We start from the raw sequence: 17501 nt of genomic DNA on the forward strand, positions 1-17501 counted from the left end.
TTTCACGGGCTTCACAGTCTTGGTCCGTAAGATACATATCTTACGGCCCACGTATCTCTAATACTCCCCCGCACGACAAACGTGGGATGCAACACGCAAATCTGCAATCACAAAGCAGACCACGTATGTCGTGGACACTATGTCGAGGAAAACAAATCAGTAGATTCCTTCGGGAATAAACTTCAACTTAGACAAGGAGGGATGAAAACTTCAGCTCTTCTTTGGTCTTGACAATGGAAATACATCCCGTGGACGCAACTGCAACTCCACGAACAATCGTCCTTTACTCGGACAGTCCATAACTTGGACTAAACAACTTGACCTAAAACGTTCTACTAGAACTTCCCCGTAATGGTTAAACTATAACCAATAAAATCTCAAACTATGAGAAAACAATATGACAAACTCTGAGAAATTCTAAACTATAGAAAATCTCTAACAAACATAACCCATGTGAAATCATAAACCCTTAGCATTACTAAAACCCTCGTATTCTCTTGCACTCACCCGACTAAAACCAAGAAATAATCAGACAAATAAAAAAAAACCAAAAAAAAAGAAAAAAACCACTGGAGTATAAAACTAAAATCCAACAAACCCCATTGACTTTATGGAACTTGATCACGTGAACACAAACTCAAACTTATGTTGCTTCACCTCATCATCATCTGGATCGTCTTCGGCACCATCATCTCTTTCATCGTCAACACCACCGATGATAAGCATGATCAAAAGCTTAAAACTTGCGGAAGCTTTATTTTAGATCACTAAGAATCGAATGCTCTGATACCATGTAAAGTATAATAGAATAGATATATTATTGTGTTGTGTTTAATAAGAGAATACAATATGCATATATATAGTGGTAACATTAACATAATGTTAACACTAGATAATAATAATTTTCCTAAACACTTAATATAAATATGCTAGAATATATTGAGAGTAACTTGTTCTTCAAGTCTTTCCTTTTAGTCTTGAAGGTCTTCATGGATTTCACGGGCTTCACAGTCTTGGTCCGTAAGATACATATCTTACGGCCCACGTATCTCTAATAACTGGCGCTTGACTTTAGAGTTTAGAACGATCCTCCTAAGTTATAGGGGATTTCAAATTGGGGTAATAGTACATGCAAAAGTTTTGTAAGTCCAAATTCTATTTATTTATTTGATGAATTGCTTATGGATTTAGCTGAGAAAGTGTTTCGTTTCGTTTCGTTTCAATTTTAGTCTTTGTTTGTATGTGTCCTGCTCTATTAAGCTTCGACTTTCTCTTCGGGCTTAGTCTATGATGATTTTTATGTATTCTACCGAGTTTAATAACTCAATCATATATTTTAACTACTGTCATCAACGATAACCGGATGACAGAAAAAGAGGAAGTTAAATTATACACTGATTCATCTCAAAATTGTGACTCTTAACATATATACAGTATAAATTCCATAAATTAATATTCGATAAATTAATAAATTTTACCGATCCATGTTAATATATTCATCTAGTCCCAATAAAATCATTAATTAATAATCTATCTATATATACATTTTATATAAGTATAAACTAAATATTATATTGTTTGTTTTATATTCACAATAAAATTATCTCTATTTTTTTTAAAAAAAAAATCAAAATATTTTGATAATATTTAGTAAAATTATATCGAAAATCACATTTGAATTCTATGAAGCATAAAAATATACACCAAATAATGTAGTAAAAAAATATGATAGTCTAATTTCTAAAATTTAATTAATGTATATACAGTAAAATTAACTATTTCGTATTTTATAAATAAAAAAAAAATCTAAAAAGTATTTTTATAAATTAATAACTCTATAAATTAATATAATATCATGGTTCCATCATTATTAATTTATAGAGTTTTTACTGTATATTCTTTCTACATCAACTCAACTCTAAGTGATGTTTTCGTTCAGATGAATATTAAATGCTTATGTTTTAGGAATTTACTTTATTATTGGTTGAATTATGTTTAGCTAGACGATAAATAATGTTTTAATTTAGGAAAAGACCTTAAATGCTTTTGTATATGTATACCAAAAACTTTAAACATGAAATAAATGATATATTCATACATGTAATTAGATTATATGTTATGGAACTGAAATTAGGATGATAGTAATGTGTTTTCTTTTATAATAATAAGGTATCTTAATGCCTATGAGTGGGTGGGGTTTGTCCAACCTTTGTGGGATGGTCAGCGAAGCTTTAATGCTACATTGTTCAAGGTTGGTCTCGTCTGATTTCAATCGACTCTAAAGTAATGTGCATAGATTGTAAGCAACCCAGGAATGGTGTTTCTTTTTTTTTTTTAACACTGGTTTTGATTATATATAAAAAGTCACAGATATGGACCCTCTCAAAGGGAGGGAACGATACAACATCGAACTACAGCACCAACAAACCCCATCCCAAAACAACTAGAAATCTTGATCTCTCCAAACTTCAACCCCAAGACAATCAAGATTACAAAAACCTGCTCTCATTCACGAACAACTCAAAAAGCCAACAAGGAGGACCCGAAGCCACATCTTTAGGTATGTGTCACGAATTTCTATGAGTTGAGAAATATCTTGTTGTAAATAATTTTATTTTATACTTTATTTATTAAAAAAAAACTAAATTAATGTCAGTCTCAAGTATGGTCGCATTTTGTATTTAAGTTTTCCCAAAACAAATTCACAATAAAATACTATAAATTAATATTTATAAGTTAATAGGCATCTGAATTAATAAATTTATATATTGATAAGTTGCTTTATTCAAATAATATATAAACGACAAAATAATAAAATTTGTATGTAATTAAATATAATGGCTAAATATATTCCCAATAAATCTGTTCTTTAAATATATATTTGTTTTGATATTTATTAATATTTAGCATGAATTAATAACTTATAAATCAATAAATTATAATTTTAATATTATTTTATAAAAAGATACAGTAATTATGTAGTTGTAAAATCGGGAATTTGTATTGATAAGTTGATAAAAATGGTAGTTAGTAACATGTTCTGTTGTCATATTATAAAATTACGATAATTTAGAAATTCTTTTGTCTTTTTCTTCTGAATTTTACGGTTTCTAATGTCTTTTTTTTTTAATCAAACGGTTTCTAATGTCTTTTATAAATAAACTTAGGTATGCGTTATACACGTTTTTAACTAAATTCCGAACCACATGGCGCCACGTCATGGGGTTCTCACATCCTGATCCACATTGATGACGTGGTGATCGTGCAGAGTAAAAGAGTGAGGGTATGGCGCAGTGGATCAGCTCTCGACTGGTGGGTGTATTTTATAACTTGGAGACTGAGAGAGCACCGTGAACGTGAACAACACAAAGAGAGGACAACATGTCAGGCTTACTTTTACCAAAAAAAAAAAAGTCAGGCTTACTCGGCAATATCTCATGAAACAACTAAAATTTCATAATTCATACGCGTCGCCACAACGTCATCATCATCTTATGATTTGTTATCGTTAAAGTACAAAATTCAAATGATTTTGACAGTCATGTGTGATATTTTATATGTTTGCTATTCAAGGAAAAGAGAAGTTATAAGCAATAAGAATATAACTCAAGAAAGCACTAAGAATATAAGAGCAACATTATTAGGAGCATCTAATAGAAGTTTTCAAAGGACACTAAATGATGAATTATTATAAATTAGTGTTGGAGTATCTCAAAATAACCCCATCCCAAGCTATATCACTGAACATGCTCTAACAATCACCCGTTTCAAGAATAAAAAAAAAATATTAACGTCTTTTGTCCCAAATCCATTACTATGTCGTGCCACAACATGAATACGGCTGAATCTTGTATTCGATATATATGTATACTTAACTTTTGCTTGATATAGTAAAATGTCTTAGTAACTTAGGGCATTTACCAAATATTAGCAAAAAAAAAAAAACTTCAGAAGGGAACATATATAAGACCATTCCACTCTGTCGTACGCTTTCGACATGTCCGTTTTTATAGCCATGTACTCCTTTGAGGTCTTAGTGTGAGTTCTCAACGCATGAACCGCTTCATGTGCAATCAGTATATTGTCAGTGATTGAGCGATCACTCACAAACGCAGACTGATTGGGTGAAACTAAGTCTTTGAGAAACGGTTGTAAGCGCTTCACCATGATGTTTGAGACTGCTTTGTATAGAACCGAGCAAAGGCTTATTGGCCTGATCTCAATCATGTTTTCCGGGTCTGGGACTTTAGGAATCAAACAGAGATATGTGAAGTTCCATTCTGAAGGCATTGTACCTGACTCAAACACACTCATGATCTCTTTTGTAACATCCTCTCCTATGATGTTCCAGTATTTTTGGAAGAACAGCCCATTCATTCCATCGGGTCCAGGGGCACTCTCTGGTTTGATTGAGAAAATGGCTTCACGAACTTCTTCCTTTGAGACTTTGAGAAGGAGAGAAGCGTTCATGTTGACAGTCACCTTCGGGATCATACTTGCAAAAGCATCCTCATACGAACTAGGATTGGAGGATTCGAAGAGATTAGTGAAGTACTCAATGGCCACCTCTGCTTTCGCCCCATCAGATCGCTGCTCCACTCCATGACTGTTCTTTAGCTTTGTGAGTTGATTTGAAGAGCGTCTTACCTTGACTGAATTGTGGAAGAAATCTGTGTTTCTATCTCCTCTAGTAAGCCATTTATCTCTGCTTTTTTGCCACCAGAACATCTCCTCTTCTTTGTATGCCCTAATCAACTCCTTCTTTAGATTATTGACCATGAAGCGACATTGGTACGGTTTCGATTCGAACCACTCCAGCCGTTGTTGTAGGAGGTTGATTTTGTCTTTTGCATTAAAGATGCGCTTCTTCTTCCAGCCACTGAGAACTTTCCTGCAGTTTGTGATCTTGGAGGATAAAGACCCATCTCCCCGAGCACAAGACCAGGCACCCTCCACTTCCTTTTTGACTTCCATACTGAGCATCAGCCTTTTATCAAAGCGGAACTGCCCTCTGAATCTATCTTGCATTGCACGGAACTTGACCCACACTGGCCTGTGATCTGATCCCCTTTTGTCCATGAAAGTTTGATTCGAAGACGGAAATAATTTGAACCATTCCTTATTTCCAAAACAGCGGTCCAAACAGCATTGAACCCAGTGATTACCTCTCTTGCCACTCCATGTGAAGCGATCTCCTTTCGCATCCAGTTCCTCCATCCCACAGATCTTGAGCATGGAAGTGAAAGATAAGAAAGACTCCACCGGTCTCGAGGGGCCTCCCGATTTTTCATCATTATTTTGAATTTCATTAAAGTCTCCCACTAGACACCACGGTTCCTTCCTCAGCACTCCAATGCGATTCAATCTTTCCCAAATCACATCTTTCCCTACCGCCGAAGGCTCCCCATAGATGCAAGAGAGAAAAAAGGAGAAATCTCCATAATTTACAAGACAGTCGATAACATTTCTGTCTGAAAATTTAATATCTAGAGAAACCGATTTCTTCCACAAAATTGCCAATCCACCACTGAGGCCTCTTGGACTTACAATATGGTATCGATCATAACCCAACCAAACTTTTAAATCTTCCACAACATTCCGACAGTTTTTCGTTTCCATAAGAAATAAAATTTCCGGAAAATGGTATTGACGCATCTCCCGGAGTCTCTGAATCGTCAAACCTTGAGGCCGCCCCAAGCCTTGACAATTCCAGCTCAAAATACTCATTAAAGCTTGGGCGATCCCTCATTTGGGATCACCTTAATGCAAGGTGCCTTGCTGATTGACCTACTCCTCTCCCCTTCACTGTCACACTTCCTTTTCTTGCATCCCACCTCTTGTTTTCCTTCTCTCCTGTGACCTTCCAGTATCTCTCCCCTTTCTTTCTCTGTGAACTTCCTTTGCATTCTTCTAGCTTTGGGGGGTCTTTTCCTCTGGTAAGAGCGCTTCTTGACAAACCCGGCAGAACCAGACTCATAGAATCCAGCACTGAAGCCCGTAGGTTCATCAGAACGCGAAGAGAAATACCCACCATCACTCTCTTCTTTGTCACGCAACAGCAAGACTTCATTGTCTCTTCTGAGGATCAGAGAAGAGTGGGCTTTGATCGAGGCTGCCATCAGTTTCTCAGCTGGTTCTCTCCTTGCACCGGACTGCTCTGTTTCTGATTTCTTGGAGTAGTCGAAGACTAGCCCTTTTCCTTTGTTGAGTTCTTTGGTCACTTGAGGTGGAGCCTCCAGCTGTAGACACAGCTTTTGAGCCACTGGATCTTTTTCAGCAAGACTGACAGATTGTTTGATTTTATACTCCTTTATCTCTCTGTTTTCCCCAGTGTCAGCAAGCAGATATCTGCGCATCTCTTCAAGAACCTCTTTTGAAATTTTGGGTCTGCCATTCATTGGGTTGATACCGACTTGGTAATCAGCAAGCACACCTTTGAGTGGATCACCTTCTTTGAAAAAGGGTTGCAGCGGGGTAGACTGGGGGGAGACTTTACTTCTCCTTTCGGCCGCTTCTTCTTGTCTTTTCCTGACTACTAAGGGACAGTAGTCCTTCTCATGATTCAGTCTGAAGCATTCAAAGCATCTTTTCTGCACATTCTCATAGTTGTAGTGGATAACAAAAGATTTGCCTTTGTAAGTGAGAGCTTTAGACATCCTTAGAGGGTTAGCCACGTTGAATTTCACCAGCACCCTGATGTAGTTCTGCGTGACCGGCTTGGAGGGGTCGAAAGCTACTAGTTCAACCTTTCCCACAAAGTCACCTAGCTTTCCTATCGCCTCCACCGTGTAAAAAGTCTCCGGAATGTTACTTATTCTGACCCAGAGCGGGATGTACTGCAGATAATCTTCCGGTGGGTTTTCCATCCATCGCTCTAAGACTATGACCCACTCGTAATGTGTCTGAACTCCCTTGTCCAGAACATCTTGAAGGTCGTGTTCGGAGTTGAAGATGAACTGGAACTTCTCTTGAGACAGGGCTATACCTCTGACTTTACCTTCTTTTTGCCATTTTCTGGGCATTTGGATAATGAGATTAGACATCCTTTGTCGCTCTGGGTTTAAGAGCCTTCCCATCAGGCTGAGTTTATTTTCTTCAGCAGAGGTGAAATCTGGTAGATCTGGCATCTCAAACGGGGTATCTTCTTCATCTAACGACAAAGCCATTAAGGCTCTGTCCATGGCTAACGACATGGCTTAAATGGGCACAGGAACTTCGAAATAAATTTTTCCACCACCAAAACCTTCTTACTCTCTAAGAACAGAGATAAGAAACACCTTTTCTTTTGTTAAAAGCAAGCGGAAGCACTCGAAAACCAATGAAAGTGGTTAAGAAATCTTTAATCAAACGTGTTTAGACTTTTAAATCTCACTTATCGATGCACTCACCCTTTAGTTTACTGGATACAACTCATACCCACTTGGGGTTCCTAGAGGCCCAGGAATGGTGTTTATTATATTATTATTACATATCTTGCAAATAGTAACTCTTACAACAACGTTTTTGGCAAAACATAAATCAGATTCCAACACATTAAATATTTTCCTTTTAAAGTCATTTCTGATCTCACTGAACATTGAACTTTTGTTTGGCAAACTCGACAAACTCAGCAACGGTAGGCATGTAAGGTTTCACAGCTTCATGGGCTCTGAATCTCTCGGCCCATTGGACCAAGCCCGGTGTTGTATCTGGACTCAAAAACTTTACACCTGAAAACGCCTCAATGACAGAAAGTGGGCCCACTATGGCTCCACATGCGATGTCCACGTAGCCAATGTTTTCGCCTCCGAAGAACTCTCCGCCTTTGCTGCTCTTCTGAAACGCCTCCTCCAACGCTGCGAGAGATTCCATCAGGTTTCCAGCCGCCGCCATCCTCCCGGCGTCATCCTTAGCTCCAGCCACCGCATCGATTGATTCAAAGCCCTGTACCATGTTCAAAAACATTATACACATACTCTCAGTTTTATTTAACATTTTATAATGAACCTAAGGTGATGGTTATATGATTAATTGATGTTTAAAACTTTTCATACATACTAAAAATTTTAAACACGTTCTTTTGTTTATTATCTTTTGGTTTTACCAATAAAGTTTCACTATTCATATTTTTTTTATATTTTAAACTAAGGTGATAGTACTTAAAACTGTTTTGTTACCTTTCCGTCAACGAAGTGAGCCCAGAAACGAGCAGAAGCACGTTCTTTGGGATTGGAAGGGAGGATAGAAAGCTTGGACGGCCAGGCTTCGTCTACGTACTGAACGATGTTGAGAGATTCGCAGATTGAGTCATCACCATGGATTAGGACAGGGACTTTCTTGTGGATAGGATTGGATTTAAGAAGAAGGTCGCTCTTAGACTTCAGAACATCGGCTTCTTCTATGTACTCGTACTCTACTGACTTGAGGTGTAGAGCGATTCGAGCCCTCAAGGCGAATGGGCTTGACCATGTACCAATAAGCTTCACGGTATTTTTCGAACCATTCTGGGCCATCTCGGTTTTTTGCCTTTTCTTTATTTGAGTTGTGTCTCGAGAGATGGAGCTGTCTGTTTTCTTGCTTTTTAACATTTGATGAAGGATTTTTTTGCCTGTTTACCTGACTGAGGTTTGAGTGAATATTTATATAGGAACAATTCGATTATACTTATATGTTTATTTCTTGAGCTTCTTTCTTTAGCTGCCATTTTGGCGGCTGGGTTTAATTTTTTATTCTCAATTCAAAGGTCTTCTTCTTTTAGATTTATTTATTTTTACTTTTAGATAAATAAAACAGAAGATTTTATTTTTGAAAAGTAAGTGGTAATTAAATATTAGGTGTTGGAAACTAAGGTGTTTCAATTGGACCGGCACTGGACCACGAAAGTGTGCAGGATTGACTGTTGACTAGTTAGTTTTTTAATCCAACATGAACACGATCCAGCAACTTCCTAGGTTATGAGTAGTTTTGTTTTTTTTTTTTGATAAGGAGTATATTCCTTGTTAAAAACAAATATTTCAAATTAACTAGCTTCTTTTCTTAATTCACTCAGTTAACTGCATACTGCTTTTTCTCTTTGTTTCACATTCATGTATTCAGGCCCTGTTCGTTTGTACATCTGGAAGATGCATCCAGATGGTCCATCTAGATGTTTTATCTAGATGCTCCATCTGGGTGTTGTTCGTTTCTTCATTTCGTCCATGTATCCAGATGAATCATCTGAATGCAACTATGTTCGTTTGCTTTTCATTTTTTAACTTTCATCTGCATCCAGGTGGACTTGTCAATAAAATGACTAAAATATAATTTTTTATGTTTCGGCATAAAAATAACATTTTTACTGTTTTGGCGGAAAATATTTTTGCGGTTTTTGAGGAAAAATGTGTTTTTGGCGAAAAAGTGTATTTTCGTGGTTTCGGCGGAAAATACGTTTTTATGGGTTTGGCGGAAAAATACTTTTTGCGTTTGGACGGGAAAAGTGTATTTTTGCGGTTTTGGAGGGAAAAGTGTTTTCCGGTTTTGGCGGGAAAATTGTGTTTTTCTGGTTTTGGCGGGAAAATGCATTTTTCAGTTTTGACGGAAAAATGCGTTTTTTCGGTTTTGGTCGAAAAATGCGATTTTACTTGTTTGACCGAAAAATGTATTTTTATGAAAATGTGCGTTTTACGTTTTTTTTTGCGGAAAAACGCATCTTGCGGTTTTAGCGGGAATGTGTGTTTTTCAGTGTTTGCGAGAAAATATATTTTTTTGTTATAGCGAAAAAATGTATATGCAAGAAAATAGAATTTACGGTTTGAAAATAATATTTTGATTTTAAAAAGTCATTTTTGTCATTAATCATTTTGGACTGAACTAGATGCATCTGCATCCAGATGCACCATCAAGACTCACCTTCATTTGGGTGAGAATTTGAGATGAGTTTTTAAAAATTCAGCTGGGTGATCCATCTGGATCTAGCATTATAATGCACAAAACGAACATCGATTTGCATCTTCACCCAGATGGATCACCTGGGTGAGCAAACGAACCGGGCCTTACTCTTTTTGTACACTGTTAAGAATCTGCAAAGCAAAATGCATTAGTACTTACAAGTCACACAAGCACGCTACGAAACTTTCAAACTGAATCATTTTATAATGACAAAGACTTCAAGTGCAAATTTCTTATACCTACAGATCATGGTCAAATATCAAATAACATTCGTGTGTATCAATTGTGTAAATCCATATTTACAAAAAAAATAGTTGTAAGCCTCAACTGACACAAACCAATATATTACAGAATAGTGAATAAGACTCAAAATTACGTATTAGTGGTGGTGCCTTGAATTTTATATTGCTGACATCTGCCACCTGCCGCGGAATAAAGATACCCATGCCACATGAAACATGGACCTCTAATCGTCATATTTCTTTTTGGTATGTATCTAGTCGTCACTCTTGAACATAAATCATATATGATCCCGTTTGCAACTAAAAGTCGCACAAAAAGAGAGAAAAACAGTCGAAACAAATTATAACATTAAGATGCTAACTTCTATATGCGGAATAATGTGTTAAACTTAAAATACTAATCTGGTGACTTTTCCACCGAGAAAAAAATTCTGCTGACTTTTCCTCTTAAAAAAACGCTCATTTATTGTGATTATTTCATACAGTATAATTTTGGCACTTAGCATTTTGGAGAGCAACAGAGCCTGCTTCGCGGAAAAGACAATGTCACATTTTACATGGTTTTTAGTGCCGAAAAAATAAGGCGTGTTCATATACATATATATTTACGTAATGGTTTCGCAATGCTAATTAGGGCTGGATATTTTATCCGTTAAATTTGATTCGATTCGTTATTTATTTCGATTCGATTCGAAAATTTCGGATATCCGTAAACCTTCAAAGCAAAGCAAATACTAAAAATCAATATCCGTTAAAATCGAAGCAAATCACAAATATTAAAATTTTGGGAAACGAATATCCGATCCGATCCGGTAATATATAAATACATGTATATCTTGATTATATTTAAAATTTTAAATGTATAAAATTATATAATTGTTATTCTAACATATGATTTGACAAATTCTATTCACATAATTACTTATATAAAAATATTACATAAAAAGAAATGAATAAATTTATGACAATTATAATTTTTTTTCTTAAGTTTTGTCTTATTATAATTGTTAACTAAGTTTGAATTTTTTATAAAATATGTAGATTCACTATTTATTTTAATTTTTATCTTATATATCATGCAAAAAAATATTTTACAAACAAATTTTTATCAAAATTTTAAGATTATTTGCATTAATCAAAACATATGAGACATCCGTAAGTATTCGTAAATATCCGCAAATATCTATTTATTTTTTGGATATCCGTTTTTCCGAATATCTGTATTTTTCCAAACAAAGCAAATCGAAAAATTAGATATCCGTGGCATACAAAACAAATCACAAATACCTTCAAAAATCCGGATATCCGATCCGTGCCCAGCCTAATGCTAATATATAGTATAGAACATGCATAAAAATAAAGAATAAGGTGGATCCAGAATAATAAGTCGACGGCATGTTCCTCGAGTTAGTTTTTAAAATTCTTCAGTCCAATGATATTTATCTTTTATAACAAAAACTTGAATGGATCTAGATATTTTTTTTATTTTATCCCACTAACTAGGTCTAAACACGTCTTCTTTGAGTTGGTAAATCCAAACTAGATTATATATCAATTAAATTCTATCTGTACTTTTATTTAAGAAATATTTTTTTTCAGAATTTTCACGTTAAAACTTAAACTAAGCTGATCTTATCATTATATAATTAACCATAAATCTACTATAATAATAAATTATCATCACCTATTTTCCATAAAAAATTAAAATTTATGAAACAGTAAAATTAATTTGCGTATATATATATTTTTTAAGAAAATCTTACTTGTTTTGGTTTTATTTTGGTTTTTGTCTGTTTCGAAGTTATTTTTGGATAATGTGATACACATTCCTGGTTTAAAGAGGTAAAAACGATTAAAATAGATGAATGTTCACCTTTTTACTTTACTTTTTTGCATGAAATGTTTGATATTCCCTCCAATTTATCAAGATTTTTATTTTGATTTTTTCACACATATCAAAAAAAATGATTGAATTGTATTTATATTTTTATTAATCACATATGCTTAACCAATAATATTTGAGATAAATAAAATAATTTAAAATATCAATGCATTTTTAATTAATATTAAATTTAGAATAAGTATAAATTGCATTAAATTTTGAGATGACACTATTTGTATAACATGAAAAAGTATTAAAGTCATAATCTTTGTCAAATGGATGAAATATATAATTGTTTTCTCATAGGTTTATAGTTTTGTTGGTGTTTTAAGAGAAGAAAATAAGATGAAAAAAAAATTAAAGAATAAAAAAATGAGTAAAAACATTTAAAAAAAAAACTTACTATGCTGGTTTGGAATATAAACGATTAAATAAAAAAAATGTGTGATAATAATTATGCACACATGGACGAAACACTTAATCAATGAAATTTTTTAATTTCAAACAAGACTAGTTAAAAATATAAGTTATATAATTCAATAACATAATAAATTTTAAATTATTCAAGTAATAATTTAAATTTATTAAAATAAGAAATACTTTATATATAAATAAACAAAACATTATATGCTGTATTTTTCAATAAGAATCTAAATTGTGTTTTTCTTTCTGTTTCAATATTTAGTGATGAACTTTTTTAGATTTCTCTATGAAATATGAATGAAAAAGGTGATGTGTAGATTACCCTTTTTACGTTGAGTCGTTGACTAGTTTACCCATACGAGGTGGCCATTAATTAATGTCAAAATTGTTTTCATCATCTCACCACTAGCTAGTGTATATATATTAGATTGATCATTAGACTACGTGCGATATTTTCAAAATTCAATATCCTCTTTTTCATCATTTAACACTTTATATCATTTTTTTTTAACTTCATCATTCAACACTCATTCAACTTTTACACAATACAATAATTTTGTTTAATAAAATTTAACACCCTATTTTATTTTAAATAATAAATAAAATAATTAGTTTTTCTATATCCAAATTAAATAAAAATAGTTTCTATTTATAAAAAATTTTAAATAATAAATGTACTTATAAGAAATAAAAATATATTATTTAGCTTATAATGTGAATATTAGTTTTAAATAACTAAGAAGATATAAAAATCTCAAAAATCTTTAGAAAGTGACATGTATCGTTGGTGGATCTCACTTTTTCTTATTTAACATGTTGAATTTTTTCACCAAGTAATCAACATTATCAAATTTCATTTTTAACACTCTCGTTGTAATGATACAACAGTTGAATATTTTATTCAACACCTCTTGAATTCTTTTCTCCAAACTGATGGAATGTTCAATGTGAAGAAGCTTCGCTGCGAAATGACACGTGATATTAAAACTTCAATCATAAAATCTCTACAATTTCTAGTACTATTGTGGAAAAGTGAAAAAAGTTTTATAGATTATTGATTAATTTACAGCATAAAGAAATCCAAAAACATACACTTTCTTGCGTGCCACAATCGATTATTTCTGCGTACATATAAGAAGTAAGAAAGAAAAAAAATTACCAAAAAAAGTAAGAAAGAAAAAAACAAAAGAACATTTTGACTATGCCCTTAAATTAACTGAGTATACATTTTTTTCCCCGATTTAGATGATTCGAAGCATGTGATAATATGTCCGTCAAAATATTTAATTTTATAGCCTTTGGTTTTTATTTAAAGATTGAAGTATTGAACTTAAGCCTAGCGAACTCGACCAGTTTTTCGATATCGGGCATGACAGGCTTGACTGCTTCATGGGCGTAGAATCTGTCTGCCCAATTGAAAAGACCTGGCGTGTTCTCTGGATGTATGAACTTGACGCCTGAAAATTTCTCAAGAACCTTAAGAGGACCCAACATCGACCCGAAACCGATATCGATGAATCCTATGTTGTCTCCACCAAAGAAGCCTCTTCCTTTGCTGCATTCTTGAAACGTTTCTTCCAAAAGAGCCATACACTGCTCTAGCTTCGCTATTGCCATCTTTCTTTCCTCCTCGTCCTTTGCTACCGCCACTCCATTGATTGATGTGAAACACTATATAAAAGATCACAAAGATTGATATGCAAGTTACATTTTCATTCAATATAAAACATTTAGACAAGATAATATGCGATTGCACCTTATGCTATAACATATATAAAAGGAAACGTTTAGTCTCATGACTTACGTGTTCGTCAATGTAGACGTCCCAAAAACGAGCAACGGCACGATCAAAGGGATCAGAAGGAAGTATCGGAGGGCCGGAGAGCCAAGTTTCATCGACGTACATGACGATGTTGAGTGATTCACGGATTGGTTTGTTTCCATGGATGAGGATGGGGATCTGTTTATGGACGGGGTTGTAGTTTAACACGCTCTCCGAATTCAAAGTATCTTCTTCTTCGAGATACTCGTACGGTACACGCTTTAGGTTAAGTGCGATCCGAGTCCTCAGCACGAAAGGGCTAGGCCATGCTCCTAATAGCCTTACGTACTCATCATTGTTCACACCATTCAATAGACCCATTCTTATATTTTTTTTGTTTCTGAAAATCAGAGATTGATCAAACTCAGTTCGCTTCTCTTTTCTTTGGGATAGAATTGAAAAGCTATGGTTTGATGAGGTTTCCTCTCTACATTTGGCGTCTATATATATGGACGGGCTCATTTTTATTTTGTTTTCTTAGATTCCGGCACGTATGACGGTCAAAAAAAGCTTCGGTATGCATGTGCCTCATATTTCTTACTATAAACAAACAATACAAATACATTAAATAAAGAAAATGGGTCGGTAGGAAATTTCAAAGAGACAAGAGAGTTCAGGAAAGTGTGATGAGTCCGGTTTAGTTGCCTGATATGTACCGTTGCTAAACAGTAGGACCTACCGTAGTTGCAATTCCATGTATTCTTTATATTGGTTCTCTTTTTTCCTTGCTAATTAATTAGTTTGAAAATGCGTGTTATTTCATAGTTGGAAGAAATGTGACGTTGAGAAAGCAAAATTTTTTTTGGAAAATATGGTTTCATCCTTGTATACTTAGGTTTGAGGTTTTGACTTTATTATTGGTTTGACTGATATATCAGATTAACAGAAAACAGCGAAATAACTGAATTAACAAAATGACTTAACTAAATTAAATTTCCGAAAACAAAATTCCGACGAATGATTATAGAACGCTGAGAAGTAGTTATACAAACAAATCATTATTTTTTAGTTAGAAATTCAAAGTGCTAGCTGAATATAGTAAAATCAATTTTCAAAACATGGAAACATCAGAATTTTGATGAATATTAATGTATATTACAAAACCAATCTTAATGTTACTAAATTCCTAGCGCAGCCGGGGAGACAGAAAATAAGTTTTGATGTTTGGAATACTTTCATTGTGAGAGTTTCTCAAAGTTTTAGATATGGTCATACTCTGCTAAGAAGTTGCAAGATTCAAATCTAATAGATCTTTGGTGTGGCTTGTCGAGTGTGGAATGATTAGTTGGACTATAGCTATACAAATTTCACTGCTTAATCTAATATGTATGATTTTTTGAAGTAGTTATATCCAATGCAACTGTAAAAATTAAATGAAAAATAATAATAAAAAAAAGAATTCTTTTATATCAATAGATTTTCTTTTTTGCTTTGGAAAAAGAGTTTCTATAGACATTTCTTTATTTTGTTGTCTTTAACCTTAAAAACCAAATAGAACATGATTGGTAATTTTTATGATTGTGGATATAAAGTAAAGCTAAAAACAATATATCCCAACAAATCGTTCACATTCTTTTCTAGTTTTGTAACTATATTTATAATTGTGGTTGGTTTTGGTTGTTTAGTCTGGTTCAAAGTTTTTTGTTAGACGACTATAAAAAAATTATCATAATTCTTTTCTCGCCAGACTTTGTCTCTAGTGCTTTTCGAAAATGTTATCAATCATGTCTATCTATTTGATTTGTGTTTTGTAGTTAAATTTGTTAGTTGAAGAATAACATTTAACTAAACGATGAGAACTAATGCTATGTTATCGTCAAAAATATTAGAAGTCCGTCTTCTAGGTCCAACGGAGAATTAATTTGTATCTTAATTTAAAGCAAACCTAATTTAGTATCGTTATTGCTTAATACCCATGTTCGGAATCGCGCTAGGTGTGAGTCGGGCGGTTGGTCCGGGCCTAGCGAGTTGTAAGAAAATCGGAGATTAATCGGAGATTAGTTTTGAGTATTTTTTTTCGATTTTTTTGATAGTTTATGTATAATAAAGAATGATTTATCAAGAAAAAAAGTGAAGCTGAAGTGGTGTAGTGGTCTCATTGCTTGTGTAACGTTCAGGAGATCTCGAGTTCGATATCCCTGGTGTTTTTAACTCATTAATGGTATAAACGTAAATACCTCTTCATCTTCTATGTTGTCTCTTCCCTCCTTCTAGACCTAAATTACAGCCGTTTTCTCATCTTCTTCAACATAAATCAACTTTTTTTTTTAACGATTTCCTTTGATTTAACTACGTTTCTTTGTTCCTAGCACTGTGTTATAATGGATTCGTGAAGAAATTATTGTTTTCGAACTTGGAAATGGTATAATATGAGGCGTGTTTTTTTAGGCGAGTTTTTGGCCGAACAGAGCTGAATCGCGGCGGAGCTCCGACGCCGAGCGCTGCACCGGCGCGTAATCGGCCACTCCGGCCGCGTTTTAGAACCTGGCTTAATACCAAGTGCATAAAAACTATTAGATTTTTATTATTTATTTATGTTTAATGGTTTTTTTGATATAAGATGGAAACAAGGATAAGAATGCGCATGGTGAGTTTATTTGTATATATTATCGATAGTTTTTTTTATATATGTGATCATTTTATTTATATATATAAAATATTTTTTGTTGTTATTATATAATTTCTTTTCGATAGATCGGATCAATTTTTATTAAAAATAATGGAACAAAACTATAATTAATACATCATGGGTTGATCGGATTGGACATTAAACAAATTATGACATAAAAACTTTATTTTTTCCATCGAACACATTCTTGAAAAAAATGAACAGTATTGTTTTCACTGTTGAATTATTTTGACTTTTATCTTCCATATGATTTTGAAAGCTTTCGAAACAACCATCAAATTGATACATGTCATTTTAATGTTTTTAGTCGTATACGTAAGAAAAACTTACATTTTTGTAATTTAAAGTCGTTTTAAAAATTTTCAAAATATAACATATAAGAAAATTCTAATATATAAGAAAAATATAACATATAAGGTGTCCTCATTTTTGTATTTTAAAATCGTTTGAAAAAAATATATATAACATATAAGGTTTCCTCATTTTTGTAATTTAAAGTCATTTTAAAAAATTCAAAATATAACATATAAGAAAAAATCTAATTTTTTATTATATGGTTAATGTGATTGTTTATTTTTTTAATAATATAAAATTAAA

The 17501-nt window shown here is 33.4% G+C and overlaps 3 protein-coding genes across 3 annotated transcripts; all 3 read right to left on the minus strand.

The window, feature by feature from the left end:
• Positions 1-5726: 5726 nt before the first annotated feature.
• On the minus strand, positions 5727-7193 carry LOC106298076. The gene has a single exon (XM_013734174.1). It carries the CDS (start codon positions 7191-7193, stop codon positions 5727-5729), a length of 1467 nt encoding a protein of 488 aa, XP_013589628.1.
• Positions 7194-7432: 239 nt separating this feature from the next.
• LOC106298502 (glutathione S-transferase U12) lies at positions 7433-8610 on the minus strand. Its single transcript, XM_013734635.1, has 2 exons — positions 8157-8610; positions 7433-7923 (listed from the first exon to the last, which is right to left on the minus strand). Exons 1-2 carry the CDS (start codon positions 8565-8567, stop codon positions 7567-7569), a joined length of 768 nt encoding a protein of 255 aa, XP_013590089.1. The 5' UTR covers positions 8568-8610; the 3' UTR covers positions 7433-7566.
• Positions 8611-13532: 4922 nt separating this feature from the next.
• LOC106299104 (glutathione S-transferase U11) lies at positions 13533-14684 on the minus strand. Its single transcript, XM_013735243.1, has 2 exons — positions 14258-14684; positions 13533-14124 (listed from the first exon to the last, which is right to left on the minus strand). The coding sequence occupies exons 1-2, from the start codon at positions 14594-14596 to the stop codon at positions 13759-13761; spliced, it is 705 nt and encodes a 234-aa protein (XP_013590697.1). The 5' UTR covers positions 14597-14684; the 3' UTR covers positions 13533-13758.
• Positions 14685-17501: the final 2817 nt, after the last annotated feature.

This window comes from Brassica oleracea, chromosome C6, assembly GCF_000695525.1.
Source record: "Brassica oleracea var. oleracea cultivar TO1000 chromosome C6, BOL, whole genome shotgun sequence".
Classification (NCBI taxonomy): Eukaryota; Viridiplantae; Streptophyta; class Magnoliopsida; order Brassicales; family Brassicaceae; genus Brassica; species Brassica oleracea.

Coding starts and splice junctions, on each gene's coding strand:
- LOC106298502 (XM_013734635.1), bottom strand. CDS start 8,567: ATGTTAAAAAGCAAGAAAACAGACAGCTCCATCTCTCGAGACACAACT. Junction 7,924..8,156: donor CTCACTTCGTTGACGGAAAG/GTAACAAAACAG, acceptor AACATGGTACAG/GGCTTTGAATCAATCGATGC.
- LOC106299104 (XM_013735243.1), bottom strand. CDS start 14,596: ATGGGTCTATTGAATGGTGTGAACAATGATGAGTACGTAAGGCTATTA. Junction 14,125..14,257: donor ACGTCTACATTGACGAACAC/GTAAGTCATGAG, acceptor TCTTTTATATAG/TGTTTCACATCAATCAATGG.
- LOC106298076 (XM_013734174.1), bottom strand. CDS start 7,193: ATGTCGTTAGCCATGGACAGAGCCTTAATGGCTTTGTCGTTAGATGAA.